The following is a 27,188-nucleotide window of genomic DNA, read 5'->3' as shown; positions in this document are numbered from 1 at the left end:
GGCAGAGGGGAGCAGCTCCCTAGTGCCCAGGATTTTTTTTTTGGGGGGGTCCAGTCGTGGGCCTGAACTCTGGTCCTGGGCGCTGTCCCTCAGCATTTCAGCTCAAGGCTAGCGCTCTACCACTTGAGCCACAGCACCACTTCTGGCTTTTCTTTTTTTCCTGCTTATGTGGTGCTGAGGAATCGAACCCAGGGCCTCATGCATGCAAGGCAAGCACTCTGCCACTGAGCCACCTTCCCAACCCCGAGCCCAGGATTTTTGAGGCCTGATGTTACATGCTTATAGTCCCAGCTACTAGAAAGGATGAGGCAAGAGGAGGAACATGGCAAGAACCTATCTACTAAGGAGAAGGAGGAGGAGGAAGATGACAACAGTATTTCTTAATAGAATTTTCAAGGCACATTATGGATGTATTATTTTTATTTGGTTTAGAGATGAGATCTCACTAAATTGTCCACTTCACAAACCTCCTACCCCAGTTTCCAAAGTAGCTGAAATAATAGTCATAAACCATGGTACCTAATAAAAGCATGCCAGGTACCAGAGGCTCACGCCTGTAATTGGAGCTACATAGGGGACTGACGCCCTGAGTTCAAACCCCAGGATTGACACTAAAGTAATAATAATAATAATAATAAACATTTGTTCAACTCAGTTTTGTTTTTGTTTTGTTTGATTTTGGGCTGGTCCTGTGGCTTGAGCTTAAGGCCTACATGCTGTCCCTGAGCTAGCATTATGCCACTTAAGCCATAGCTCCATTTTTGGCTTTTTGGCATTTTATTGGAGTTGAGTCTCACAGACTTTCTTATCAGGGCTGGCTTTGAATGCCAGTTCTTAGATTTCAGCCTCCTGAGTAGCTCGGATTATAGGTATAAGTCCCTGACACCAATTGCACATGTATCTTAGGGGACTGGGAGTGTAGCCCAGTAATAGAGCACCTGTCTCGCATGTATGAGGCTCTTGGTTCAACCATAGCACCACTAAGAAAAAGAAAAATCATTTACATCACTGGGTACCAGTGGCTCCTGTATGCAATCCTAGCTATTCACAAAGGTATAACCTAAAGGATTAAGGTTCAAAGTCAGCCTGAGCAGAAAATTTCTTAAGACTTTACCTCCAGCCAGGCACTGGTGGCTCACACCTGTAATCCTAGCTACTCAGGAGATTGAAATCTGAGAATCAAGCTTCAAAACCAGTCCTGGGAGGAAAGTCTGTGAGACCCTTATCTCCAATTAGCTACCAGAAAATTGGAGGTAGTGCTATGGCTCAAAGTAGTAGAGCACTCGCCTTGAGCAAAAAGAGCTCATAGAAAGCGCCAGGCCCTGAGTTCAAGACCTATGGCTGACGAAAGGAAGAAAAAGAAAGAAAGAAAAGGAAGGAAGGAAGGAAGAAAGAAAGAAAGGAAGAAAGAGAGACAGAGAAAGATTTTATCTCCAAAATTATCAGCAAAAAAAGAGTGTTGATTGAGTAGGTACAAGAGTGTTTGATTTTAGGTTTTATTTTTTTTTTATGAATGTCCAAATCTGTTTCTCCCTGCCCTCCGAAATTTTGTGTGGCCAGTTGGAAGTGTCTGGTTTGTGTTCATTTCTCCATTTCTGGAGCAGGGACTGAGACCCTGCTACATCTCCTATGCTCTGCATCCATGCCTCTTTTGGACATTAAAGGTTGATTGATGCAAAAAAAAAAAAATTGGGGGGCTCGGAAGTTGGCTCAGTGGTAGAGCGCTTGCCTTGCATGCCTGAGGCCCTGGGTTCGATTCCTCAGCACCACATAAGCAAAAAGAAAAAAGCCAGAAGTGGCGCTGTGGCTCAAGTGGTAGAGCACTAGTCTTGAGCTGAAGAGCTGAGGGACAGCGCCCAGGCCCAGAGTTCAGGCCCCAGGACCAGACCAAAAAAAAAAAGTGCATAGTTAAATGGTCAGCAGAGTGTCAGCTGAACAAGGAAGCACTTGAACCAAATATCATGAATGTGGAGTAATTTTTTGCTGTCTTTCTTTATATCATGTACATGTAATTTTTGTGAAATTTATGAAATGAGTAAGGTAAAAATTGAAATAAGGCAATGAATTCCCATTTACCCTCCATGTTCAAAAAGCATCTGTCACAGGACATTGTTGGCTCACACCTCTAATCCTAGCTACTCAGGAGGCTGAGATCTGGTGATCACAGTTCAAAGCCAGTCCAAGCAGAAAGGTCCATGAGACTCTTTTCTTTTCTTTTCTTTTCTTTTTTTTTTTTGGGTCCAGTCATGGAACTTGAACTCTGGGCCTGGGCGCTGTCCCTCAGCTCTTCAGCTCAAGGCGAGCACTCTGTCTCTTGAGCCACAGCGCCACTTCCAATTTTCTGGTGGTTAATGGGAGATAAGATTCTCACAGCCTTTCCTTCCCCGGGCTGGCTTTGAACCTTGATCCTCAGATCTCAGCCCCCTGAGTAGCTAGGATTACAGGCATGAGCCACTGACACCCAGCTTATATTCTCTGCTTTCTGTAGGTCACTGCTGAAACTCAAGAAAAAGAAAAATTCATTGCACATTTGCAAAAGAAGGTCACATCTTTGGAGAAGAGACTGGAACAGAATTTATCTGGAGAGGAACATGCACAAGAACTCTTAAGAGAGGTAATACTAATTTCCTTATTCCAGCCACATGGGCAAGCATGTAAGGTATACAACGTGTGTGTGTGTGTGGCACATGCATGCACATGGATGCTTGAACTCAGGGCATAATGCTCTTCTTAGCGCTTTTTTTTTTTTTTTTTGGTCGTGGGACTTGAACTCTGGACCTGGGCACTGGTGTCTCTCAGCTCTTCAGCTCAAGGCTAGTGCTCTACCACTTTGAACCACAGCGACCCTTCCAGTTTTCTGGTGATTAATTGGTGATGAGTCTCAATGGACTTTCCCCCCCAGGCCGGCTTTGAACTGTGATCTTAGGATCTCAGCCTCCTGCGTAGCTAGGATTATAGGCATGAGCCGCCAGCATCCTGTTCTTGCTTTGCTTTTTTGTTCAAGGTTGGTCCTCTGCCACTTAGGCCACACCTTCACTTCCCATAGACAGGAATGGAATAGTAAATTTCATCTAGGTATTTCATCAATCCCAAATCTCCAAGCAAGAATCTCAGCGGATAGCTGCATGAGAGTGTCTGACTTTTTGTAACTCTGTTTTAGCTTTGAACTCCCGGGCCCAAGCAGTTCTCCCACCTTAGCCTCCCAAGTACTCAGACTACCCATTGTACCTGGCTCATCCAATTTCTCACCTGTGTCAAAACAGCCTTGCGTCTTTGTGTATTCTCAGGGAGGAGAAGAGCTTTGTTCAGAGATACCTATAAACAGATTGCATACTGCTTATGCCACTTTCATGTCTTATTGCATCACTTCCTTCCCCACCCTGTCACACTCTATCTACTATGTGGGGAAAAATAGTTCCTTAGGTATTGACAAGAATTACCTTGGCCACATACTCTCTTCAACTGAGGAGGCTGTTAAACTGAATGGTATCTTTCCCTTTGGTATGCATGAACTTTGCATCAGGCCTGAGCTCGTGCTCTGCATGTATTCTGTCTGTATTCTGGTAGTCCAGTGGCTGGTCTCATCATGACAAAAGTGATAATGATGTGGCTCACTGTAAACTAGACTTACTTTGTCTCTAGTTCCAGCTGAACATCACCATCTCTGCTGCTACTACTTGTGCCAAGCCTCTGAGCAGTGCTGGCCTAGTGTAATCTAGAAGTTTCTTTTTTGTTTTTTGTTGGTTTTTTTTTTTTTGCTTTTTGTTTATGTGGTGCTGAGAAATTGAACTCAAGGCCTCATGCATGCAAGGCAAGCGCTCTACCACTGAGCCACCTTCCCAGCCCTACTCTAGAAATTTCTAAACTGGCCCACCTCACATCTCCCTCAGCCCTGGCAGTCCTCCACACTCACTCACATTGATGTTCCTGAGCTGCACTTCTACCACATCACTACCTAAACATCTTCCACAGCACACAAAGCTGGACTCTAGAGTGGAGTAATTCTAGAATCAGATGTCTATGTTTGTGTCTTACATCTTCTTACAAGCTGTTTCTTAGCACAGTATCTTAATGTCTTTGTGTTTGTTTCACCTCTATAAAATTCAACTTAGTATTGCACCAAACTCAGAATTGTCTCAATTGTTGTTGGTATTAAATGAATTAAAATATATGATGTGCTTAGATTGGAACATAATAAGATCTCAGTACATGTCAGCTACTAATATTATAACGATTATTGTACCAGTTGTGACTATTATCAGGTTTGTTTGTTGGTTTGTGCTGGCACTAGGGCTTAAACTCAGGGCCTCATGCTCTTGCTTGAGTGTTCTACCACTTGAGCCATTCCTCCACTTCAAGCTTTGTGCTAGTCACTTGGAGACAAGAATCTCAAGGACTTTTTTTGCCCAGTTGGACTTAGATCCACAGTCACCGTCTTTTATCCTCCTGAGTAGCTAGAATTTTAGGCAGGGCACCAGTGGCTAACCATTATCAAGTTAAGAAACCACTTGGGAGTTTATTGGGAGTTTGTTGTTTGAAGCATATATCTGACCCTACCCAGAGATATTCTGAATTCATTAGATCTGGATGGAGTAAGGCCTCCCTCAAGTTTAACCAGTCACTCTAGATTGCAAGATTTGCCAACATTTGGAAGACCTCATATGAGGTCTTCTTTACAGAATAAAGTTCAAATTCTTCATTTTTTTCCTTTTTCCTTTTGGCATCATTAATGAGCCTACCATTATCTGGCCTTTTTGCCCAACTTGAATCTCTTGTCTTGACTTAAGCCCATTATCACTTTGGCTTATGAGGAGTTTAGAGTTCCCTGAATGTTCAAGCTCTCGACATCCCCAGTGATCACCCCCATCCTCTGGCTGCCTGTGATGTGAGAAATACCACTCACCCTGCAGCCCTCTCTCTACTTGGTACACCCTCTCTGCAGGCATTTCCTAATGCTAATGTTTAAATGTTTTTGGTAGCTATTTGTTCCAGCCTTGGGGACCAAGAACTATGTCAAATTTATTTGTATACTTTAAGATATATGAACTCTGGGATTTGAGGCATGGTTCACTTGGTAGAGAGCTACCCTATTAGCAAAAGCATTGGGACTGAGTTCAAGCCCTGGTCTTGGACCAAAAAAAATTTTTTTAAGTGAATTTCATCTTAATTTGCTGGTGGTTACACAAGAAGTGTAACCTGCCAGGCATCGGTGGCTCATGCCGTAATCATAGCTACTCAGGAGGCTGAGATCTGAGTATTACAGTTAAAAGCCAGCTTGGGCAGGAAAATCCATGAAACTGTTATCTTCAATCAACTACCATAAAGTTAGAAATGGTGCTGTGGCTCAAAGTGGTAGAGCACTAAGCTTGAGCAGAAACAGGTTAGGGTTAATACCTATGCCCTGAGTTCAAGCCTCTGGACTGGCACTAAAAGAAAAGAAAAAAAAAAAAAAAGAGAGAAAGAAATGTAACCCTGGGGCTGGGAAGGTGGCTCAGTGGTAGAGCGCTTGCCTTGCATGCATGAGGCCCTGGGTTCGATTCCTCAGCACCACATAAGCAGGGAAAAAAAGCCGGAAGTGGCGCTGTGGCTCAAGTGGTAGGGCGCTAGCCTTGAGCTGAAGAGCTGAGGGACAGTGCCCAGACCCAGAGTTCAGGCCCATGACTGGACCCCCAAAAAAAAAAAAAAAGAAATGTAACCCTATGCTCAAAACAGATTTTTATACCTTATTATAACATGTAGTATTATGTATTCTATATAGTATTGTGTGATGTGTTACATGCATGTTTAAGCATATATATTTAATATGTAGCATATAGCATGGTTTGTGTTTAAGCAGTATATGTTATTTATAGCTGGTTTATATTTTATGTAATTAAAATTACATAATTACTGTTAAAAAATATATAACCCGTGGGGGGAGGTGTATGTGTATATATTTACATATCCTGTATCTAGCACAACTCAGCATGTTGCAGGTATCAACCAATAACTTTTCAGTGGAGAGATTATTATTTTCTTTTACTTACCTTTCCTCTTACAGAAAACAGTTGCTGAGCAGAACTTGGAAGACATCAGACAGCAGCTCTTGGCAGCCAGAAGTAGCCAGGCTGAGACCATTGACATCCTGGAGACTCGGGTACTGACCTTACTCCCCTGTTTTCCTATTTGTGTGGTAACCTGACTGAATAAGGTTAAGAATCCCTATGGCCAGAACTTTTTTATTTCAAGACTGTTCTTTTGGCTCTTAAACAGAGTTTAATTATTTTCTTCACTGTTGTTCCACACAAAGTTGTTCTCTTGTTTTCTTCCTTTTACTATTGCCTTACTCCTATAAGGAAACCATTTGAATGTGGTCAATGTAAATGTTTTCATTGTGGAGTTAGCTTGAAGTGGATAACATTGTTTTGTATGTATGTAGTTTTAGTTTATGATAAAGATACGGCTATGGATGTGTATTCTTTGTCACTTTGAACTGCTTTATTTTCCATCTGTATCTGCTTTGTGGTATCTGTTCTCCTTCGTAGTTACTACTACTACTTTCTTCTTCCTGTACCACAGATCACATTGCAGTGACTGACCTTCCAGTCTCTGTAAGGTGACTGAGTAAGACAAGATTGTTACCAGAAGGGCTGCATCTGGCTCTCCACCGCCATCATATGTGAGAGTTCCCAAATCTTCTTCCCAGTGTTGAACTTGTAGATTTTGCCCCATTAGTGAGTGTGAAGTGAATCTTTTACTGCTATGGTTGTTTCTATTAGTCTTTTGGGTTTTTCTCCTCCCTTTTTAAGAAAATTTTACTTTATTTTTTGCCAGTCCTGAACTTTGAACTCTGGGCCAAGGCACTAATTCTGAACTTTTGTGCTCATTAGTAGCACTCTACCCCTTGAACCACAGCTCCTCTCCTTTTTTTTTTTTTCTTTCATTTTTTTGTTGGTTTGCTTTGTAGTTTATTAGAGATAAAGAGTCTCGAGGATTTTCCTGCCTGGAATGGCTTCAAACTGCTATACTCAGATCTCAATCTCCTGAGCAGCTAGGATTACAGGCATGAGCCACTGGTGCCCAGCTGGGTTTTTCCTTTGAATTATCCACTCAAATCCTGTTTTTCATTGGAGTTTTCAGTTTTTTCTTAGTTTGTAGGGTTTGATTGTATGTCATAGTTCCTAATCATTTGTTTCAGTCCAAAGCAATCTGTTGACTATCCATGTATCCCTTGTTCAGCAGATACTTTTTTTTTGGGGGGGGGGGGGTCCGGTCATAGAGCCTGAACTCTGGGCCTGGGCGCTGTCCCTCAGCTCTTCAGCTCAAGGCTAACGCTCTACCACTTGAGCCACAGCACCACTTCTGGCTTTTTTCTTTTTGCTTATCTGGTGATGAGGAATCGAACCCAGGGCATGAGGCATGCAAGGCAAGCACTCTACCACTGAGCCACCTTCCCAGCCCCTCAACAGATATTTCTGTTTTGTCATAATCAGATTACTTAACTTGTTTTTACTGTGTTACTTAAAGTTCCATTTTAAAAATCCATTCTTTGGCTGGGAATGTGGCTTAATGTAGAGTGCTTGTCTAGCATGCATAAAGCCCTGGTTCAGTTCCTCAGTACCACATAAATAGAAAAAGCCAGAAGTGGCACTGTGGCTCAAGTGGTACAGTGCTAGCTTGAGCAAAAGAAGCTCAGGGATAGTGCTTAAGCCAAGTTTAAGCCCCAGGACTGGCAAAAAAAAAGATGAATGGACTTATAATTATTTATCAAAGATGCAACACCAGACTTGTAAAATTCACTGGATAGCTTTCGTTTCATTTTCTTTTTTGATATGGGTAGTGATGGTAATAATAATAATAATAATAATAGGGGCTGGGAAGGTGGCTGAGTGGTAGAGCGCTTGCCTTGCATGCATGAGGCCCTGGGTGCGATTCCTTAGCACCACATAAGCAAAAAGAAAAAAGCCAGAAGTGGCTCAAGTGGAAGAGCGCTAGCCTTGAGCTGAAGAGCTGAGGGACAGCACCCAGACCCAGAGTTCAGGCCCCACGAATGGACCCTCCCTCCCCCCCCAAAAAAAATAATAATGGCAGTAGTAGTGGTGTGTTGCTGGAGAAGTAACCCTACCACTGAGCAACAGTATACAAATTTTTTGTGTGAAATTGCATATTTTAATTACCCTCAGATATGTGCCGAGGAATAGAATGACTGAGTCAGTGTTAACCCTCCATATAACCTTTCAAAGATATGAACTGTCTTTTTTTTTTTTTTTTTTTGTCGTGGGGCTTGAACTCTGGGCCTGGGCACTGTCCCTCAGCTCTTCAGCTCAAGGCTAGCGCTCTACCACTTGAGCCACAGTACCACTTCCAGTTTTCTGAGTGGTTTATTGGAGATAAGAGTTTCGGTCTTTCCTGCCCAGGCTGGCTTTGAACCGCTATCCTCAGATCTCAGCCTCCTGAGTAGCTAGGATTACAGGCATGAGCCACCGGCGGCGCCCGGTGATATGAACTGTTTTGAGTTCTGCCTCTGCATTGAAGCTTGCACATAGATATTCTGAACCCAGTAGTTTCAAAGGCAGGGCTTTAGTAATGGCGATACCATTAATAAAATTTATCATCATAGACTAATAACATTATGGTTCTCCTGTGTGGAAATAGTAGCTCTGTACTTGTAAATGGTAAATGCTTACTCTCCCCTCACCCCCTCATCCTTCCCCTCTCCTGGGCCTGAGCACTGTTCCTGAGCTTCTTTTGCTCAAGGCTAGCAAGCTATCACTTGAGCCATAGTGCCACTTCCAAGTTTTTCTGCTTATGTGGTACTGAGGAATCAAACCCAAAACTTCATGCATGCTAGGCAAGCACTCTACCATTAAGCCACATTCCCAGCCCCAAAACTTTATTTTTCAGGCACAACTGTATCTCTATAGTTATGACTATGTATATATTGATATGGAGGGGGTTTTTTTTGCTTTGTTTTTCTTAGTTGTGGGGCTTGAGTGCCTGGGTGCTATCCCTGAGCCTCTTCGTGCTCAAGACTAGCATTCTACCACTTAAACCACAGAACTGCTTACGGTTTTTGAGTGGTTAATTGGAGGTAGGAGTCCCTTGGGGACCTTTCTGCCCCTGCTGGCTTGGAACCACAATCCTCAAATCTCAGTCTTCTGAGTAGCTACAATTACAGTTGTGAGTCACCCTCACCCCTCTCCATGAAACTTTTATCTCTAATTAACCATCAGAAAAGCTGGAAATGGAGTTGTGGTTCAGTGGTAGAGCACTAGCCTTGAGTAAAAAAAAGAGCTCAGGGTATCCAGGCCCTGAGTTCAAGCTCTAGGATCAGCACAAAAATAAATAAATAAATATCCTCAGCAATCTGTAGGATTAAAAAGGAATATATGTATATGTATTTGTGTATACATATATGTATATACTATATGTATATGTATATATATGTGTACACCTGTATATACATATATGTACTATATGTGTATATGTATATATACTATATGCATGTATGTATATAGTCTTTTCCTATGGGATATATAGCTCAGTGGTAGAGCACTTGCCAGGCATCTAGCATGCATGAGGCCCTGAGTGTCATCCACAGAACTGAAGAGAAAGATATCTTCTTCTATTTGTGCTTAATGGGGTTTTTTGTTTATTTTGTAATGGTCCACAGCTTGAACTCAGAGCCTGGACACTGTCCCTGAGCTTTTCTGCTCAAGGGTAGTATGCCACCACTTGAGTCAAAGCTCCACCTCCAGCCTTTTGGTGATTAATTGGCAATAAGAGTCTCATGGACTTTTCTGCCTAGGCTGATCTTAGCCTCCTGAGTAGCTAGAATTACAGCCATGAGCCACTAGCACCCAGCATTGATTACATTTTAATAATAAGGCTACTCAGTAAACAAGAGGACTTTAAGATTGATTGGGAAAACAGCTTGTCAAATCTGTTGCCACCTTAGAGTGTCCAGTCCCACTCACTGTGGACATTGATTCCCTCTTGTGCCAGGCTGTATCTGTCCTGCTGCAGTCAGACTTGGTCAATATTTGTGGACTGAGTCAAAACTAAATTCATATTGTGAGGAGTGATCGCAACTCTGGGAATCTGTAATTCAAGGGAATGGTTCAAGCTGGTCAAAAGTTTTTATGTATGTATGCTAACTGCTACATCATTTTAGATGGAAAACCAGATGGGTGCTGGGAGCTCACGCCTGTAATCCTAGTTATTCAGGAGGCTGAGATCTGAGGATCATGGTTCAAAGCTAGCCCACACAGGAAAGTCTGAGAATCTCCAAAAATGCTAGAGGTGGTGCTATGGCTCAAGTAGTGGGTGGAGTTCTATCCTTGAGCAAAAGGAGCTCCAGGACAGTGCCCAGGCCCAGAGTTCAAGCCCTAGGACTGGCAAAAAAAAAAAAAAAGCTACCCAAGTGCCAGCACAATAGGCAGCTGGGTCAGAAAGTATGAAATCCACTTGAGCAATAATAATTTAAGGTCCTACTATTACATGAAAGCACAAGGAAATTTATGAGTTGGGAGGAAGCACATTTTATATTGTTTGATTGAAATTATGCAAAAATTATTAAAAGTGTCCTGAGGGCTATAAGAATAGACATTAGAGGGCTGGGAAGGTAGCTCAGTAGTAGAGTGTTTGCCTTACATGCATGAGGCACTGGGTTTGATTCTTCAGCACCACATAAGCAGAAAAAGCTGGAAGTGGCATTGTAGCTCAAGTGGTAATGTGCTGCCCTTGAGCTGAAGAGGTGAGAGACAGTGCCCAGGCCCAGAATTCAGGCCCCATGACCCAACAACAAAAATAGACATTAGAGGGCTGGGAAGGTGGCTCAGTAGTAGAGCGCTTGCCTTGCATGCCTGAGGCCCTGGGTTCGATTCCTCAGCACCACATAAGCAAAAAGAAAAAAGCCAGAAGTGGCGCTGTGGCTCAAGTGGTAAAGCGCTAGCCTTGAGCTGAAGAGCTGAGGGACAGCGCCCAGGCCCAGAGTTCAGGCCCCACAACCGGACCCAAAAAAAAAAAAATAGACATTAGAATATTAATGTTTTATAATGATAGCCTTATGGGTATATTTTTGCTGTTACATTTTTCTGGAATGTACTGTTTTATGTTAATTGTTTGATTTGTTTTTCTCTTTTTGGGTGCTAGGGATTGCAGCCAGGTTCTAGCATGTTCTAAGCACATGTGCTATCACTGAGCAGCAACAACTGAACAGCCCTGGTCTAGATTTTAAAGCTTTGCAATAAAGCCACTCCACTTCTTGTGAACAGAAAGAATGCTTCTATTTCCCCAGGTGAAGGAACTGGAGCAGAGCCTGCAGGCCTCGGAGGAGCAGCTCCAGCAGAACAGGGATGTCGTGGCTGTGCAGGAAGCACAGATACAGGAGCTCGTGAGTGCTTCCTCTATACCAGGTCCTGAGCATTCCCTCTGTACCTCTGATGATGCCCCAGATGCATTCCTAGCATCTACAGCAGTTTCTGCACCCAACCTCAATGCAGTTGTGCTGGATGGGAGTAAGGAGGCAGAGTAGGTTAAAGGAATGAGGACTGCTAGTGGTGTCTGGGTTCACTACAGACCTGTACTGTTAGTTCCCACCAATACCCAGCCTTATGCCGGTGGCTCACGCCTGTAATCCTAGCTTCTCAGGAAGCTGAGATCTAAGGATCTCAGTTCAAAGCCAGCCCGGGCAGGAAAGTCTGGGAGACTCTTATCTCCAATAAACAAATAGAAAACCAGAAGTGGCGCTGTGGCTCAAGTGGTAGAGCACTAGCCTTGAGCTGAAGAGTTCAGGGACAGCGCCCAAGCCCAATGTTCAAGCCCCACAACCAACCAAAACAAAAACAAAAAACAAATACCTAGCCTTTAGGTCATGCCTTGGATGAGCCAATTCATCCAGAGATCAGCTTGCAATCAGAGAAATGGAGAACTGTTCAAAACTATGAGGAGGCCTGGTGCTGGTTACTCATGCCTGTAATAATAGCTATTCAGGAGGCTTAATTCTGAGGATCACAGTTCAAAGCCAGCCTGGCAGAAAAGTCCCCATGAGACTCTTATCTCAAGTTAACCACTCAAAAATCAAAGTGTAGCTCAAAGTGGTAGAGCACTAGCCTTGAGCAAAAAGTTCATAGATAGCCTGGCACCAGTAGTTCACGCCTGTAATCCTAGCTACTCAGGAGGCTGATGTCTGAGGATTGCAGTTCAAAGCCAGCCGGGGCAGGAAAGTCCTTGAGACTCTTATCTCCAGTTAGCTACCAGAAAACGGGAAGTGGTGCTGTGGCTCGAGCAGTAGAGTGCTCGCCTTGAGCTGAAGAGTGCAGGAAAAGCACCCAGGCCAGAGTTCAAGCCCCACGATAGAAAGAAAGAAAGAGAGAGAGAGAAAGAGAAAGAAAGAAGGAAAGAAAGAAAGAAAGAAAGGCTCATAGATAGTACCCAGTCCCTGAGTTCAAGCCTCACGACTCACCAAAAAACAAAAAAACGAAAAACTATGAGGTGACAAAAACAGCCAGTTATCCCAATTCCAAATGGGCTAATGAGTTAGAAGCCAGGAAACTAAAACCAGCCATGATTGACTTCCTTTCTGCCATGGCACAGACTCTGCTGAGTGCTTTGCACCTGTTGCTGCACAGCTATGAGCCATGCACTATCATCCCCACTTTACTGAGGGGAGGCAAGCTCAGAGAGTTTGGTCACTAACCCATGTGCTCATAGGCACCCAGTAGTAGAACTCATATCTTACTTTCTCATGCAGAGCCTTTCTTTTTAACCACTGTATTCTTCTGCCATTTGGGGAACCTCAGCTATAGAAGCATACAGAGAGCTAAAGGAGGCCTGTGTCTGATGGCTGGCTGATGGCCAGAGCTGGCCCATATACACTTCAACTCTGCAGAAATGCGTTAAGACCAATTTCAGACTATATCTCCTGGGACAGATCAGGTGCCACAGCAACAGCAGAGCCCATAGGGGTCCTCAGCACACCACAGCAGAGGGCTAAGGAAGGAGAGCTGATTCTCTTTCTTATTTTTGTTGTTGTTGTTGTTGGTCGTGGGGGGATGGTTTGAACTCTGGGCCTGGGTGCTGTCCCTCAGCTCTTCAAATCAAGGCTAGCGCTCTACCACTTGCCACAGCACCACTTCAGGTTTTCTGAGTGGTTTATTGGAGATAAGAGTCTCTCAGCCTCCTGAGTAACTAGGATTTCAGGTGTGAGCCACCGGTGCCTGGCTAACTGATTCTCTTTCTGTTGGACTCCATCTTTGGGCCACAGATGGCCAGAAAAAGAGCCCTCTCTGAAACCATTGTCCTCTTGCTTCACTGTCCTCTCTGGGCTTCTTGCAGGCAGCTGCAAAGCAGGAAAGCAGCTTCATGCAGCAGCAGGTTCTCACCCTGGAACAGGAGTACAGAGAGCGTACCCATTCACTGGAGGCCCAGCTCACTGCCCTGGAGCAGGGGCGGGCAGCTGACCGGACAGCTGCAGAGCACAGGATGGTGAGTGGAGAAGGGAGGGAAGCAAACAGTAGCACCTTGCCCAGCCCCATCTTAATTTGCCCAGCACTTGGTTGGCAATACAAGGCTCTTCTTAGCTAGGGAAGCATTTTATATAAGTACCTGTTCATGAGACTAGATATGATAAGGCTACTTTTTATAGAAACCTTAAGCAGGGGCTGGAAAAGTGGCTCAGTGGTAGAGCACTTGCCTTGCATGCATGAGGCCCTGGGTTCGATTCCTCAGCACCACATAAGCAAAAAAAAAAGCCAGAAGTGGCACTGTGGCTCAAGTGGTAGAGCGCTAGCCTTGAGCTGAAGAGCTGAGGGACAGCGCCCAGGCCCAGAGTTCAAGCCCCACGACTGGACCCCCCCCCACCCACCCCCAAAAAAAAAAGAAACCTTAAGCACACGGGTTTTCCCTTTCCCTGGTTCTCAAACAGCCTTCCTAGTGCTTTCTCACCATTCTTCCTCCTATTGACTTCTATTCCATGTTCCCTTTCCCTGCCTCATGGTCATGAGAACTTAGTGAGATGCTTGTTTTTACTGGTTTTGTTGAGACAGTCTACTGAGTGCTGGGAATTTTAGGGTATGTACCACTACCACTGTACCTAGCTTTTATATATATGTGTGTGTGTGTATTTAGGGATGGAACTCAGGGCCTCACACATGCTAGGCAAGTGCTCTGTTACTGAGCTATACTTTTACCACCAGAGTTTTTCAGAATTCCCTTCTCTAACCCAGCCTTATTTCTTTTATTTTTTCCTGTGCGGAAAAAGCCTTGGATTTTATTTCATATATACTGTATATACTATATTATACATGGTTGAATTTTTAAAATGTCATTTCTTTTTTTTTTTTTTTTTTTTTTTTCTGTTTATGTGGTACTGAGGAATCGAACCCAGGGCCTCATGCTTGCAAGGCATGCACTCTACCGCTGAGCTACCTTCCCAGCCACCATGGTTGAATTTTTAAGAGGGCTACATTTTTTCTGCCTCAGAGCCTTCATGCTCTTTTTTTTTTTTTTTTTTTTTGGTCGGCTGTGGGGGCTTGAACTCTGGGCCTGGGCGCTGTCCCTCAGCTCTTCAGCTCAAGGCGAGCGCTCTACCACTTGAGCTACAGCGCCACTTCCGATTTTCTGGTGGTTTATTGGAGATAGGAGTCTCATGGTCTCTCCTGCCCGGGCTGGCTTTGAACCGCGATCCTCAGATCTCAGCCTCCTGAGTAGCTAGGATTACAGGCGTGGGCCACCAGCGCCCGGCCATACATGCTCCTTCTAATCCTCTTCTTGTCTAATGCACACTTACTATTTTTAAATTTTACTTCAAATTCTCCAAATACTACTTCCTTTTGAAAGTTGGGGGGTTTTGTTTTGTTTTTCCAGTCCTAGGGCTTGAATACAGGGCCTGGGTGCTGTCCCTGAGCCTCTTTGTGCTGAGTTAGCACTCTACCACTTGAGCCACAGTGCCACTTCCAGGTTTTTCTATTTAGTTTATTGGAGATAAGAGTCTCATGAACTTTTCTGCCCAGCCTGGCTTCAAACTGCGATCCTCAGATCTCAGCCTCCTGAGTAGCTAGGATTATAGGTATAAGCCACTGGCACCCAGCTATCTTGGAAGTTTTTTAAAATTCCTAAGCTAGGTCATGTTCTGTCTCCAACATAAATTGTATACTTCTACGCCATCACTGGTGGCTCACACCTGTAATCCTAGCTGCTCAGGAGGCTGAGATATGAGGATCACAGTTCAAAGCCAGCCAGGGCAGGAAAGTCCATGAGACACTTATCTCTAGTTAACCCCCAGAAAACTTTGGCACTGTGGCCAGAGTGGTAGGGTACTAGCCTTGCTTAAAAAAACTCAGGGACAGCGGCCCAGGTCCTGAGTTCAAGCACCACCACCAACCAAACAATAAACAAATAAATAGTATAATTCCACAGTATCTTAGAACCTTCTTTCTTTTATTATTCTTATTAAGTAGTTGTACAAAGATGTTACAGTTGCATAAGACAGGTTATGAGTACAATGCAAATTGATCCATGTCACCCCTTTGTCCTCCTCCCGTTTCCCACTTCCCATCTCTTCCCTCAAGTTTCATAATTCAATTTTTACATAATGTACATTGAATATAATGACTGTATTTGCTCACCCTTCCTCCATTTGTGTGCCCACCCTTTTTCTTACTCCTAATCCTGCAGTGACCAAAAGAAAGGGTATTTTAAACATGTGAAGTCAAAGAGATTGTCTGGAAAAAATACAGTAGCTAAGACCTTTTTTTTAAAATATGTGTTCTCAACTTGCAGAAAGAGCTGGAGCAAGAAAATGCTGCCCTCAAAGAAAGCAAAAACGAATGTGAACGCTCTTTACAACATCACCAATTTGAACTGAATAAGCTAAAGGTATTTATCAAATAGAATCAGAGTTCAGAAAATTTGCATCTTTTATATTTAAAAAAATATATTTGGAGCAGCCAAGGGAAATTCCTGTACTTATAGTTGACTAGAGGAACTAGCACTTGTTGAGTATTTCTCTTAGGCATCTTCTGGAAAGCTTCACTTTATCAAGTCCTCTCAGAATCCAGATGTAAAATGGTGCTCATTGGCAATATCATTTGGATTCTGAGTGCCAGTAATTTGTCTAGATGCCACACCTAGTTAAGAGGCAGTGCTAGTCTGGTATATCTTCCCATCACAGAGGCCCAGCTCTTCTCCTCTGTGTCACTATCAACAGCTATCTAAACATTAAGCTGTTAGAACACCCCTCGGGCTGTAGGGCTGGGAAGGTGGCTCAGTGGTAGAGTGCTTGCCTTGCATGCATGAGGCCCTGGGTTCAATTCCTCAGCACCACATAAGCAAAAAGAAAAAAGCCGGAAGTGGCGCTGTGTCTCAAGTGGTAGAGCACTAGCCTTGAGCTGAAGAGCTGAGGGACAGCGCCCAGGCCCAGAGTTCAGGCCCCATGACCGGACACCCCCCTCCCCCCAAAAAAAAGACTTTTATTTGTATCAGGGACCTTGTACAAATAAAAATAATCTAGTTCTTTCCTGGACAGAACTGCATAACCACTTTTTACCAGCCTCCAGGCTCCCCAGCCCCTTCATAGCCCCCTTGAAGATGGATCATTGAGTATTTTCTTTTTTTTGGGGGGGTCCCGTCGTGGGGCCTGAACTCTGGGCCTGAGCATTGTCCCTCAGCTCTTCAGCTCAAGGCTAGTGCTCTACCACTTGAGCCACAGCACCACTTCCGGCTTTTTTCTTTTTGCTTATGTGGTGCTGAGGAATTGAACCCAGGGCCTCAGGCATGCAAGGCAAGCACTCTACCACTGAGCCAACTTCCCAGCCCTCATTGAGTATTTTCTCAGTCCTGATAACATCACTTGCAAATCCTTTGGCACCGATGTTCCCTGAGAACAGCCATAGCTCAGTGCCTACATGCCTTAAGCTTTCAGTGAGTGTGCCTTTACTTAGGCAAAGACTTGGGGTAGGTGAAAAATTTTATGTGCCCAGAAAACCACTGAGGCAACTAAGTGCATAGAGTAGCATTCTCAGTGTCTGGTAGTGTTTTCGTTAGCCAATCTGGAAATCAGAGCAGAGGTTCAGGATAGATGTATAAATTTGAAAACTGTCAGATAGGACCAAGAAGCATGTTGTGATCTGAAGACTGGTCACTAAAGATATAACAAAAGAATATATAAAGTCAGACTGGGCAGGAAAGTTCATAAGACTCTTATTTCCAATTAACTACCAGAAAACTGGAAGTGGCACTGTGGCTGAAAGTGGTAACGTGCTAGCCTTGAGCAGAGAGGAAAAGCTCAGGGACAGCGCCCAAGCCCTGAGTTCAAGTCCCATGACCAACAGCAACAAAAACAAAAAGAATATATAAAGACTTACCAGGATCCTGGTGCTGGTGGCTCACGTCTGTAAACCTAGATACTCAGAAGGCTGAGGATCACAGTTCGAAGCCAGCTCAGGTAGAAAAGTCCCTGTGAGACTCTTATCTCCAATTAACCTCTCAAAAACTGGTTGTGGCACTATGGCTTCAAGTGGTAGAGCACTAGCCTTAAGCAAAAGAACTCAAGGGACAACACCCAAGCCCTGTTCAAGCCCCAGGACCCATACCTCCCAAACCCCCCCAAGAAAACAAAACAGCCTAGCATTGGTGGCTCAATCAGTAATTCTAGCTCTCAGGATACTGAGATTTGAAGATCATGTTTCAAAACGGGCCCAGGCAGGAAAAATGAGACTCTTACCTCCAATTAATGACCAAAGGGCCAGAAGTGGAGCTGTAGCTCAAGTGGTAGAAGACTAGCCTTAAGGTAAAAAAGCGCTGGGAAGGTGGCTCAGTGGTAGAGTGCTTGCCTTGCATGCATGAGGCCCTGGGTTCAATTCCTCAGCACCACATAAGCAAAAAGAAAAAAGCCGGAAGTGGTGCTATGGCTCAAGTGGTAGAGCACTAGCCTTGAGCTGAAGAGCTGAGGGACAGCGCTCAGGCCCAGAGTTCAAGCCCCACAACCGGACCCAAAAAAAAAAAAAAAAGTGAGGGGAGGACATTACACATCCTGCAGACTTAAGAAAAATAATAAATATAAATAAGCAGGGCACTGATGGCTCAGCTATAATCCTAGCAACTCAAGGAGGCTGAGATCTGAGGATTGAGATTTGAAGCCAGCCCAGGCAGGAAAGTCTGTGAGATTTTTTTTTGGGGGGGGGGTCAGTTGTGGGGCTTGAACTCTGGGCTTGGGCGCTATCCTTGCGCTCTTCAGCTCAAGGCGAGCGCTCTACCGCTTGAGTCACAGCACCACTTCTGGTTTTCTAGTGGTGTATTGGAGATAAGAGTCTCATGGACTTTCCTGCCTGGGCTGGCTTTGAACCGAGATCCTTAGATCTCAGCTTCCTGAGTAGCTAGGATTACAGATTAACTACCAGAAGACTAGAAGTAGCACTGTGGCTTAAAGTGGTAGAATGCTCACCTTGAGCAAAAAAAAGAGCTCAGGGACAGCGCCCAGGCCCTGAGTAAAGCCCCATGACCACCACCACCAACAAAAACAAATGGAAGCAACTTCATACCACCAATGTTTTTTGAAAGTCATGTAAGGTTGGGTATGATGCTATCTGCCTATAATCACAGTATTCAGGAAGCTGAGGCAGAGGAATGAAGAGTTCAAAGCCAGTCTGGGCTATATAACAAGACCCCATTAGTTATGAAATGCTAAACCGTAGAAGGATATAACTTGTCAAACTGTATAATAGGCTGAGCAATGACTCCCAATGATATTCACTTACCTTTTATGTCAAAGGGGCTCTACAGATGGGATTAAAGATTTTGACATAGGGATCTTGCTAGATTATCTGGGTGAACCCAAATAATGACAAGAATCTTTGTAAGATTGAGGAAGAGACAGGTTTTCCACAGATGGCATAGCCAAGGCACTGTTCTCTTAGAAGATGGAGAATGGTTCTGGACCACATGCTGACATTCAAGTGTTGCTATACCCCACAGGCGTGCCATTCAGGCTTCTGGCCTGCACTGCTAGAAGGGGATTAATTCCTATTGTGTCACATCAGCAGGTTCATAGCAACTTGTTACAGTAGGTAAAAAAAAATGAATACACAGGGCCTGGAAAGGTGGCTCAGTGATTGAGTGTTTGCCTTGCATGCATAAAACCCTGGGTTTGATTCCTCAGCACCATATAACTAGAAAAAGCTGGATGTGGTGCTGTGGCTCAAGTGGTAGAGCACTAGCCTTGAGCTGAAGAGCTGAGGGACAGCGCCCAGGCCCAGAGTTCAGGCCCATGACCGACAAAAAAAGAAAAAAAAAGAATACACAGACACTGGAAGAAATGGAAAGTGACCCACAATGTATCCTGCATGCCCAGTTAAGAGTCATAGTCATGCCAGTCCACTTACATGGGTGAGGAGATGCATTCTAATGAACTTTTAAACTAATGGTGACAGCCAAAAGATAGCACAGTCAGGCCTTAATCTTCCTATCACTGCCTCTTAAGTTAGAATTACAGGCATGCACAACCTAGCCTCCAGATTTTCACTTTTTGCAGTTACCTTCCCCTGTGGTAAGTATATTACCTATTTCATATTCCGCAAAAGTCAGTGTTGGGCTGGGCGCCAGTAGCTTATGCCTGTAAATATAGCTACTGTGGAGGCTGAGATCTGAAATCGCAGTTCGAAGCTGGCCTAGGCAGAAAAGTCTCTGTGAGACTCTTATCTTCAATTAACCACTCAAAAACTAGAAGTACTGCGGTGGCTCCAATTGGTAGAGCATTATCCTGAGCCAAAGAGCTCAGGGACAGCACCCCAGCCCCAAGTTCAAGCCCCATGACCTACCTAAAAGCAAAACAAAAAAAATTATAACATGAAGGTGACAACTACAGGAGCAGCTTGTAATCCTCAGACAAAGTGAAGTCAGCAACTTGGCGCTCAGACTTCTGAGCAGATGCTGTGCAGCTGGTGCGGGGCATGTTATGGGCGGCACAGCAGCAAGTGTAGGGCAAACTGCAGTGTGCTGTAGCTACTGTTCCAGGAAACTGCTGCTGACTGAGGAATGAGGCTGCTGGGTAAATTACAAGAGTCAGGAGCAAGCATGTTCAGCCTCTTGCCTCCCGGCCTCCCTGGGTCTCCCCTGTTGGCAGAAATTATGGTAGAGCCAGTTGGACCAGCCAGAATGGGAGTTTACAGAGTCCCAGGCTTAGAAATTTGGAGCAAAAGATAGAAGGATGGCCACAGGCTGAGGCAATAACTCAAAACCAGCGCATGCAGGCAATTTAAACATGTGGCTACTTTCTCAATGTTTGGAGAACTTTCTGGATATTTGGGGTTTCCTAGTGTTTTGGCAGGTAATGCTCTGATGATTTCAGTCCTTTGATACTATTCTGGCTCGTTTTATTACCCACCCTATAGTCTTAGCAAATATTTCATTGCACTTGAATGTATATTCAGTCCAAGCATGGTTACATGCCTGATGCCAGCTACTCAGGTGGCAGTGATGGGGAGGATAGCAGTTTGAGGCCAGCCTGTGCAAAAATCTAGTGAAACCCTCATTTCACAACAAAGTGGGGGATTGTGGTATGCATCTCTGGTCCCAGCTGCACTGGAGCATAGATTGGAGGATGGTCATCCCTGGGTAGCAAAAATGTAAAAACCCAACCTGAAAACAAAAAGGATTCAGGGAATGCCTCAAGTGGTAGAATGCTTGCCTAGCAAGCTCCCATCCCTAAGTTCAAACCTCAGTCCTGTCAAAACGATTCAAACCCAAGTACCTAAGTACTCAAGAGGCTAAGGATCTAAGGATAGAAGTTTGAAGCCAACCCAGGCAGACATTCAAAGTGACCATTATTTCCAGTTTAGTAAAAAGCCAGAACTGGAAGCATGGCTCAAGTGGTAGAGCACCAATTGTAAGCCAAAAAGCTGAGAGCATGAAGTCAAGTTCAAGTGCCTAGTACTGGTCACAAAGAGTGAGGGGAAGGGGAAGGAGGAGAGGGGAGAGGAGCAGAAGGGAAGAAAGGAAGGAAACATGGCCAAACCTTGGACTCATTCTCCTGTAATCTGAATTGTAGGAAGAATGGAACCAAAGAGAGGTCATGAGTGTGGCCATGGCTCAAGCCCTGGAGGAGGTGCGGAAACAGAGGGAAGAGTTCCAGCAACAGGTGGGCTCCTGTGCAAACCCAAGCCCAGAGGCCCTGCTGCATCCATCCAGCGCAGGGTGGCTGCAGGTCTGGGGCCAGTGGGGAAAAAGACACCTGATTCTGGGAAGTAGGGAGGGCATCACTGCCCACTGGCCCAAAGCTTATATGAGGGTGAGTTGAGCCTTAACCAAGAACAGTAGAGAGCCTGCCTTGTGAGACAGACTGAGAGCAAACCTGGCTCTTCTGGGTCACTGGCCCCAGGGCTTCGCTGAGTCCTTGACGAATCTAAGTCTCAGAGTCACCTCTGAAAAATGGCACATTGAAGGTGACTGGGAAAGGGAGGTTACAGCCACAGCCACGTGCCGGCATGGCCCTATCACAGCCACTGTGAGCCAGAGGACGGTGAGAGGTACATGCCCCACACAGGGCCTGCGGGGAGAGTGGATGTGTGCGCTTGTAGGAGAGGTCCCTGCAGGCTGTGGATGATGGAGGAGCACCACAGGGACACGAGTAGTGGGAAGTGGGGTTCCCCAGCCCATCTTACACTACTGAGCCTTCCTCCAAGGCTGCTGAACTGAGTGCCGCCGTGGACGAGAAGGAGCGGGGTCTGCGGGAGAAGGCCGACGCACTTCTTCAGAGGGAGCAGGAGGTGCACCAGCTGCAGATAGGTGAGCTGTCCCCGGCCAGCTGCCCAAGACAGGCCCCACGTGGCCTCTGGCTCATTCCCCATACCCCTCGTCACTGCAGGCCATGATGCTGCCCTGTGCCAGCTGCACCAGCTGCAGTGTGAGCTGGAGGCACTAAGGAGCTCCCGGACCCAGGAGGCTGCCACACAAGACCCACTGCATCTGCACGGCCAGGAGCTGCTCGTAAGTCATCTGTGTGCTGCAGCGGACACAGGGCATTCACTCTTGATCTCCTTCTTGCTGTCCCACTTGCTCTCACTGTCAGGTGTGGTGCCTGACAAGGCCCAGGGCCTGTGCACTGGTCACACCTCCAGCATATGGACTCTCACTGTCTACCTGGAAAGCAGTGGATGAGATCTGATCATTAATTTGCATCTGCCTCATCAAGCCACACCTGTGGGACCATGCACCTCCTCTTCCTCACCCACCCATGGCTTAGTTTCCACGTTATCTGTCCCAGCTTTCAACTTGCTGCTGCCATCCTATAGGTCACCTCAAAGGCCATGCATGACCCTGTGTACCAGCTTCCGGCCACAGAAGGAACACCAAATGGCGAGGTTGGGGCCATGGATCTAGGGCAGCTGCAGAAGGAAAAGCAAGACTTGGAACAGCAACTTATAGAGAAAAATAAGGTGAGGATGTGCTTTGTCTGTGTCCAGCCCTTGGACATGAAAGAATCCACTCCTCTCAGAGGGTTCTGCTGTGCCCATTCCCCTGGGGATTTTACCTCACTCTCCAAAGAGCTTCATCCTACCTTTCCTCCTCAGCCTCTCTCTTCTGCCTTCCTCCCCTCCCCCTGGCCAGTGTCAGACCTGAATAGCAGCCCAACCAGAATCCTTGCCACTCTGTTGTCCCTAGTCCATCACCTGGGCATGGTCCAAGGGGTGTTGCAGAGGTTGGGGAATAGATAAATACCATGATTGTGCCCTGCCCTCCCTCCCTGCCTGCCTGCTTGCTCTGCACCTGGGAGCACAATCCATTTATTCATTCTGGCCCTTAATGAATCTGTGTGCCTAGTGTGTTGGGTTGGTGTCAGTCCCTTATCACTCCAGCTGAAATGCTGCCCTACCCCAAGTTGTCAGTGTTAGGGATATGGGGCACATATTTAATAAAGGGTTGGAGACTCTTTGCTCCCACCCGTGTGTGCCAGGGACATTTAAGAGGGTCTCCATTCTCCCTCTCCATTCTGCCCTGCTTTACTAAATCAATTTTTACTCAAGGTGAAAAAAAATAAAGGTAAAGGCACTCATCTCCCCACTCACCCCCATTTGATTTCTTACTGTAAAATGTAAAATACATACAGTAAAGTATGCAAAACAAATGTGTGGCTCAGTCAATTAACATCAAGCAAACACGTGACAAATCAGAACATCACCAGCGTCCCATTAGCCACGCCCCTCAGACCCCTCCCATTCCCTTACTAGGAACCTGGACATGGCTGTCCTGAGTTCTCTCTACTTTCAATACCTGAGCATGCAGTCCCGAGTACCAGATTTGAGTTTTGCCCACTGGTGACTTTGAGTGTGTCTTGCAGGACCTGCTATATGTCACACCTCTGTCCCCACTAACCATAGGTTATCTGCATAGAAGCTAGCTTATTCTGGTTTCTACAGCCTTGTTCACTTTCAACTCTCTGGTCTCTCTCTCTCTCTCTGTCCTGGCAAAGACCTAGCTCTGGTTAGGCCAAAGCGGCCAGAGCCTGAGGCCACTGTCCCTAGGCCACACAGGGTCCTACCACTCAGCCTTACTCTGCCTCTCCTCTCTACCTCAGCGCTGGAATTCCTGTCCCCCTGGTTTTGCTGCCCTCTATCAGCCTGTGTCACTGCCACCCACTGCTCTACCTCCTTGAGAGTCTAATCCAGCCCACTGTGCACTCTTTCCAAACTGCCATTTCTGCCCCCATGCACACCAGTTCGTTGAATGCCTCCCGTTCTCCATTGGCTTCTTGCCTGCCTCTCCCCAGAGATGACATCTTGTCAGGCCATCAGTGACACCACATTGCAAGTCCAGAAGAGATAGTTCCTCTCCTAAGAGGCCTGTGCAGTACTTGGTTAAGCCACCGCCTCCCCTGCAGTTTCTCCCTTCCCTCCCCCCACCCTACTCTTCTCCTGTCCTGGGAGGGGCTGTGTCCACCTGCTCCACTGCACCACCCTCCCCCCCCCTCTTCCCTCCCAGTAATCTCATGCTCTTCTCACTCCAGCACCTGTGTCTCCACATGAGTGTCCCAAAGGCATCTGGAATTCCCCTGCTGCCCAGCTTCTGTTGCTATCTGTCCCAGCAATCAGTGTGGCACTTGGGAGTCATCAGCACCCAGACCTGATGCAGATCCCTTGCCTCCCAGTGGCCTTGTGTACCCAGTTCACTACTTCTCACTACCACCAGTCACCCACTCTGGGCTGCAGCCTCCCCTCCCAAGGGGAGGGTCACTGCGTTGCCACTGCCTGTCTCAGCCTGATGACTTCCTGTCTCAATCTAGATAGGAGGTGTGGCTCCTTGCTCCCCTTCCCTCCCCAAGCACCCTCTCACCTCAGGACTCCGCACTTGCTGAGCCTCAGCCCGCGAGAGCCTCATTTCCTGTGTGGTGTCACTTTATCACCACCAGAGCCCTCTAGTTTTCATGCTTTCTATGATAGCATCTGTACAATTATTGGATGCATTAATGAACAAGTAGAAAATCAAGTACCATAAAATAGCAAATATGCTTTTGAGAAATGTCCAGCCTGTCATCCAAGAGTCCAAATTAAAACCACAAAGTGCCATTTTGTGCACATGTTATAGGGTGTGTGGCAGTGAATGAAAACACTCCTCAGGAAGGGGGTGGAGACCCTTCAGAGCCCTCAGCAGTCGTCTCCCAGGAAAAACCTGAGAAAACAAAGCTTCTTCCCCTCTTGTTTCAAGATGGAAAACACGGGCAGTGCTTACCTGGCATGCACACAGCTCTGGCTCTCACCCCAGCACCACAGAAAATACAAATGGAGACGCAGCCCCACAGACCCAGGGCAAACCCTAGAGTTGCTGTCCTATTAAAAGTTACTACTGCTGGCATTGGTGGCTCATGCCTGTAATCCTAGCTACTCAGGAGGCTGAGATCTGAGGATCTTGGTTCAAAGCCAGCCTGGGCAAGCAAAGTCCATGAGGCTCTTATCTCCAATTAACCACCAGAAAACTGGAAGTGGCGCTGTGGTTCAAGTGGTAGAGCGTTCACCTTGAGCTGAAGAGCTGAGGGGCAGCACCCAGGCCCAGAGTTCAAGCCCCATGACCAACAACAACAAGAAGTTACTATTGGGAAGGCTGAAAACAGGCTGAGTAAAAAGAAATATTCATAATTCTAACATATCCACGCAAGAATAGAGACACGGACTAGAAATGAATATTCTCATTTGTTGTGTTACAGTTAAGAAACTATATACTTTATCCTTTTTCCCAAGACTGGGACTTGAACAGGTAGCCTTGTGCTTGTTTGTTTGGCTTGGCTACTATTGGAGCCATGCTACAGCCCAGCTTTGGAGATGGACCTGGCCTCAAACCAAGATCTAGGTCTCAGCCTCTGAACAGATTCATAGCATGAGCCACCTACAGCTAGTTAGACTATTTTTAAGATTTGCTTCCATCCTGTTATTACTTTGCCTTATTCTCCCTAGGAGACATTTTTATTTAAGATGCTTTCCTTAGGCCAGACTTCCAGCTCTAGAAAAAAATTATATAGGCATTCAGGAGAGCAGTGGTGATGGGAACCCTAAGTCTCTTCCTTGGGGCTCCTGGCACTCAGAATCCCATAGGACAGAAAAGGCTGTGCATAGCTGTCCCCAGTAGTGCTGCTCCAGGATTCTACATGGAGGGAGACCCACAGGCCTGCAGGATTGTTGGCAGCACCGCCAGAGCGGTGCTCTGCAGAGGGAAGCATGAGGGGGAGAGCAGCAGTGTGGGAGAGAAAGGACCCTGGAAGTGGGCTCATGCATTGAACCACTGAGCACAGGCCACTTGGTGCTGTCTGCACTCGATGCTCAGTGATCCTCAGTGCCTTTCTGAAGAGGGCATGCCTCTAATGATGCCTTTGGGTGGGGTTTGTCTCAGACCCTCAGGCAGATGCAGCAGAGGATGCTAGAACTCAAGAAGACTCTGCAGAAGGAGCTGGTGAGTCCACACACCTGGTGTCCACCCTGGGGCTCAGCCCCGATCCTCCCCACCCTCCCTGGCTCTCTGGGCCTCCCGGGTCCCTTGCCTGGTGCTTCCTTAGGTCAGGTGTGGGCCTGGGCCTTCGCTGGGCTTGCACCCTCACTACAGGTGGGGTGGCTGTGAAAGTCAGTGCAGTGGTGTTGGTCAGCTTGCATGGCCCACAACTGTGTATGGCAGGTGCTGGCTGACCAGGATGAACTCTGCACCTCTGTTCCAGCTGCAGGCATCCTGGACACAGATAAGGCAAGGTGACCTCTTCTCTCAGTTGTCAGCCCAATCTGGAGGTGCTAAGCTTTTCTCAGACTCGGGCCCCCTTCTCAGGGATACCTTCTACCTCCATCCCCAGTACAGAGGAGAAAGAGGGGCAGCAGTGACCACCGGGACGGCCTGGAAATCATGATTTTAGACCCATTCAACGTAGTAGCCCTTTCCATTGATTTTCAGAAAATTCGACCTGACAATGAGCTTTTTGAAGTCCGAGAGAAGCCAGGCCCTGAGATGCCAAACATGGCCCCTTCTGTCACAAATAACGCTGACCTGACTGATGCCCGTGAGATCAACTTCGAGTACCTGAAACATGTTGTCCTAAAATTCATGTCCTGTCGGGAATCTGAGGTAAAGGGCATTCAAGCTGCTTCTGGGTATTGAATGCACCCCTGCAGAGCATGCATGCTTCCTCCCTGACACCCCCACCTCCACCCTTCACCCCCCATCCACTTCTTCCCCCAGCATTGGCCTGACTGAGCAGCAGGTGACCCAGAGACCATGGAGGGAGCTGGCTCCCAAGGATAAGTCCTAGCTCAGATGCTGAGGCCAGAATCCAGGGAACCAAAGCCATACTGCTGCCACCTGCTGAAGACCTCTCAGCCCTTTGGTCTCCAAGTGAAAAATGGGGAAGGGAGGGGTGAGAGTGTGTCACTGCTTTCAGACCCTACAAGGCTCAAAGTCCACCTACCACCTGGTCTTTACTGACCAAGGCAAAGAGGAAATGCTGCCATTTAGCCCCCACCCCCACCCCCTACAGTCCTTTGAAGCAAAACTTAATTTTGTTTCAGGCTTTTCATCTTATAAAAGCTGTGTCCATGTTGCTGAACTTTTCACAAGAGGAAGAGAACATGCTCAAAGAAACTCTGGAATATAAGGTGGGTTCCCAGGTCTCTGGCAACCAGAGCCAGCCACATCTGCATTAGCAACTTAGTTGCTTTGATTGGCAATTCAAAGGATATCCTTTG

The 27,188-nt window shown here is 46.2% G+C and overlaps 1 protein-coding gene across 3 annotated transcripts in view; it reads left to right on the top strand.

Annotated features, from left to right (window-relative positions):
• The window catches only part of Golga1 (golgin A1), a 52,367-nt gene that overhangs the window by 22,066 nt on the left and 3,113 nt on the right, over nucleotides 1-27,188 (top strand). For all 3 annotated transcript variants that reach the window (XM_070013454.1, XM_070013447.1, XM_070013438.1), the window contains exons 11-22: nucleotides 2,489-2,614; nucleotides 6,041-6,136; nucleotides 11,279-11,374; nucleotides 13,318-13,467; nucleotides 15,763-15,858; nucleotides 21,026-21,115; nucleotides 21,660-21,762; nucleotides 21,842-21,963; nucleotides 22,269-22,412; nucleotides 25,855-25,914; nucleotides 26,401-26,571; nucleotides 27,012-27,098. In XM_070013454.1, coding sequence (XP_069869555.1) covers nucleotides 2,489-2,614; nucleotides 6,041-6,136; nucleotides 11,279-11,374; nucleotides 13,318-13,467; nucleotides 15,763-15,858; nucleotides 21,026-21,115; nucleotides 21,660-21,762; nucleotides 21,842-21,963; nucleotides 22,269-22,412; nucleotides 25,855-25,914; nucleotides 26,401-26,571; nucleotides 27,012-27,098 — 1,341 coding nt within the window. The remainder of the gene's footprint in view (nucleotides 1-2,488; nucleotides 2,615-6,040; nucleotides 6,137-11,278; nucleotides 11,375-13,317; nucleotides 13,468-15,762; nucleotides 15,859-21,025; nucleotides 21,116-21,659; nucleotides 21,763-21,841; nucleotides 21,964-22,268; nucleotides 22,413-25,854; nucleotides 25,915-26,400; nucleotides 26,572-27,011; nucleotides 27,099-27,188) is intronic.

Source organism: Dipodomys merriami, unplaced genomic scaffold (assembly GCF_024711535.1).
Source record: "Dipodomys merriami isolate MVZ:Mamm:240054 unplaced genomic scaffold, mDipMer1.0.p SCAF_11, whole genome shotgun sequence".
Classification (NCBI taxonomy): Eukaryota; Metazoa; Chordata; class Mammalia; order Rodentia; family Heteromyidae; genus Dipodomys; species Dipodomys merriami.
The sequence above is the reverse complement of the archived record's forward strand: the minus strand, read 5'-3'. Positions and strand labels throughout refer to the sequence as shown.